Source organism: Perca flavescens, chromosome 10, assembly GCF_004354835.1.
Source record: "Perca flavescens isolate YP-PL-M2 chromosome 10, PFLA_1.0, whole genome shotgun sequence".
NCBI classification, from domain to species: domain Eukaryota; kingdom Metazoa; phylum Chordata; class Actinopteri; order Perciformes; family Percidae; genus Perca; species Perca flavescens.
This window is the reverse complement of record NC_041340.1, coordinates 1,595,543-1,598,042: the sequence shown is the minus strand read 5'-3', so window position 1 is coordinate 1,598,042 and position 2,500 is coordinate 1,595,543. Positions and strand designations below refer to the sequence as shown.

The 2,500-nt window shown below is 42.9% G+C and overlaps 1 protein-coding gene across 1 annotated transcript in view; it reads right to left on the bottom strand.

Annotated features, from left to right (window-relative positions):
- Window positions 1-36: 36 nt before the first annotated feature.
- Window positions 37-2,500, bottom strand: part of alkal2b (ALK and LTK ligand 2b) — a 7,420-nt gene continuing 4,956 nt past the window's right edge. Inside the window, exons 5-6 of the mRNA XM_028589884.1 lie at window positions 2,135-2,206; window positions 37-1,479 (exon numbers count right to left, since the gene is read on the bottom strand). Coding sequence (XP_028445685.1) covers window positions 2,142-2,206 — 65 coding nt within the window. The 3' untranslated portion in view covers window positions 37-1,479; window positions 2,135-2,141. The remainder of the gene's footprint in view (window positions 1,480-2,134; window positions 2,207-2,500) is intronic.

The following is a 2,500-nucleotide window of genomic DNA, read 5'->3' as shown; positions in this document are numbered from 1 at the left end:
TGCACACATCTTACACAATATAAATATAGTGGAATATATATAGTTTACTGTAATTAATAGTATTATTAAGCAACATGAAACACTTTCAGCATCTCAGAACAAACATAAGCAACAGCTTATTCAGCTGATGTCCAATCAGAAGAGAGTTTGTCCATTCCTGTCCTGCCGCAGGCGCCCAATGGAAACGTCCGAAATAAACTCCAAACACTGAAAGAACGAAAGACATCGGTCCCACATCAAAGTCTTAAAGTCTCCGTTGGAACCTGCGTTAGTTTCAGATCAAAACAGTTTTTTATTGGTTTCTGACGCAGCGGTACTCTGCATTCTGACGCAGCAGTACTCTGCATTCTGACGTAGCAGTAATCTGTGTTCTGACGTAGCGGTACTCTGCATTCTGACGAAGCGGTACTCTGCATTCTGACGCAGCGGTACTCTGCATTCTGACGCAGCGGTACTCTGCATTCTGACGCAGCAGTACTCTGCGTTCTAACACAGTGTTACTCCGCGTTCAGGCGCAGCAGTACTCTGCATTTTGACAGGGAGAAGTACTCCACGTTTTGACGCAGCAGTACTCTGCATTCTGATGGAGAAGTATTCTGTGTTCTGATGCAATGGTACTCTGCGTTCTGACGGGGAGAAGTACTCCACATTCTGACGCAGCAGTACTCTGCGTTCTGACATAGCAGTAGTCCGCATTGACGTAGCAGTACTCTGCGTTCTGACACAGCGTTGCTCCACGTTCAGGCGCAGCAGTACTCTGCGTTGATGTAGCAGTACTCTGCGTTCTGATGAAGAAGTATTCTGTGTTCTGATGCAGTTGTACTCCGCGTTCTGACAGGGAGAAGTACTCTGCATTCTGACGCAACACTACTCTGCGTTCTGACATAGCAGTAGTCCGCATTGACGTAGCAGTACTCTGCGTTCGGACACAGTATTACTCCACGTTTTGATGCAGCGGTACTCCGCGTTGATGTAGCAGTACTCTGAGTTCTGATGTAGCAGTACTCTGCGTTCTGACGTAGCAGTACTCTGCGTTCTGAAGCAGCAGTACTCTGCGTTCTGACATAGCAGTACCGCGTTGATGTAGCAGTACTCTGCATTCTGACGTAGCAGTACTCCGCGTTCTGACGTAGCAGTACTCTGCGTTCTGACGTAGCAGTACTCTGCGTTCAGGCGTAGCAGTACTCTGCGTTCTGGCGTAACAGTACTCTGCGTTGCCGCCAGAAAATAAATCCTGCATCTTCGTTAGTTAGTTCGCTTCAGAAAAATATAAGAAATCCTTTCTGTGATCTCCGTCTGAAGGTGAGAGTTTGAGTCCAGAGATGAGATGTTAAGTCGTCCGTAGGCGAAAAATAGAAAAACAATAAAAAATAGAAAAGATCCTGAAGTCGTGTCCAGCTGCCGGAGACGCTTCACGGTGAGTTTCTATTGGCTGAAGAACTTCTCCGCTCGCCAGGGGGACGGACATCGGAAGCATGGCTGTTATAACGACAGACGGAGAGAGAAGAACAACGTTAAAGTAGAGCGCAAAAAAAGCTTTTCTTTTCTTGAATTATTTTGACTTTTATTCTGAAAATATTTTGACTTTTATTCTGAAAATATTTTGACTTTTATTCTGAAAATATTTTGACTTTTTTTCTGAAAATATTTTGACTTTTTTTCCACAAAATATTTCAATGTGTGTGTGTGTGTGTGTATATATGAGTGTGTGTTTGTTTGTTTGTTTGTGTGTGTGTATGTGTATGTATATCAGTGTGTGTGTGTGTATGTATGTGTATGTATATCTGTATGTATATGTATGTATGTGTTTATGTATATGAGTGTGTGTCTGTATATGAGAGTGTATGTATATGAGTGTGTGTGTATTTATGTAGGTCTATGTATGTGTGTGTGTGTGTGTGTGTGTGTGTGTGTGTGCGTGTGTTACTTTAGAAGAAAGTTATGTGTGTGTGTGTGTGTGTGTGTGTGTGTGTTTGTTTCTTTAGAAGAAAGTTATGTGTGTGTGTGTGTGTGTCTGTTATGTGTGTGTGTGTGTGTCTGTTATGTGTGTGTGTGGTTGTGTCTGTTATTTGGTGTGTGTATTTTTGGCGCCCCAGCTGCTGGAATATAACGATTGTTAACGGGGTTTTTTCACCTTGTGATCATCTCTCTGTACAGCGAGGGCTGCTGGCCAGACGAATCAGCAGACGAGCACATCTTTTATAATCTGAAAACATCAGAGCACAAAAACAAATATCACCATGTAACATCTTCAAAAGGGAACTTTGGTATTTTCAACCTGGACCCTATTTACCCATGTTGTTTGTGTCTAAGTGTGCCAGTTTTGGTGAGTGTATAGAGCCAGCATATCTCCACCAGACTCCATGTAAATAATCAGGACTTTTAGCGTGTATAGAGCCAGCATATCTCCACCAGACTCCATGTAAATAATCAGGACTTTTTTAGTGTGTATAGAGCCAGCATATCTCCACCAGACTCCATGTAAATAATCAGGACTTTT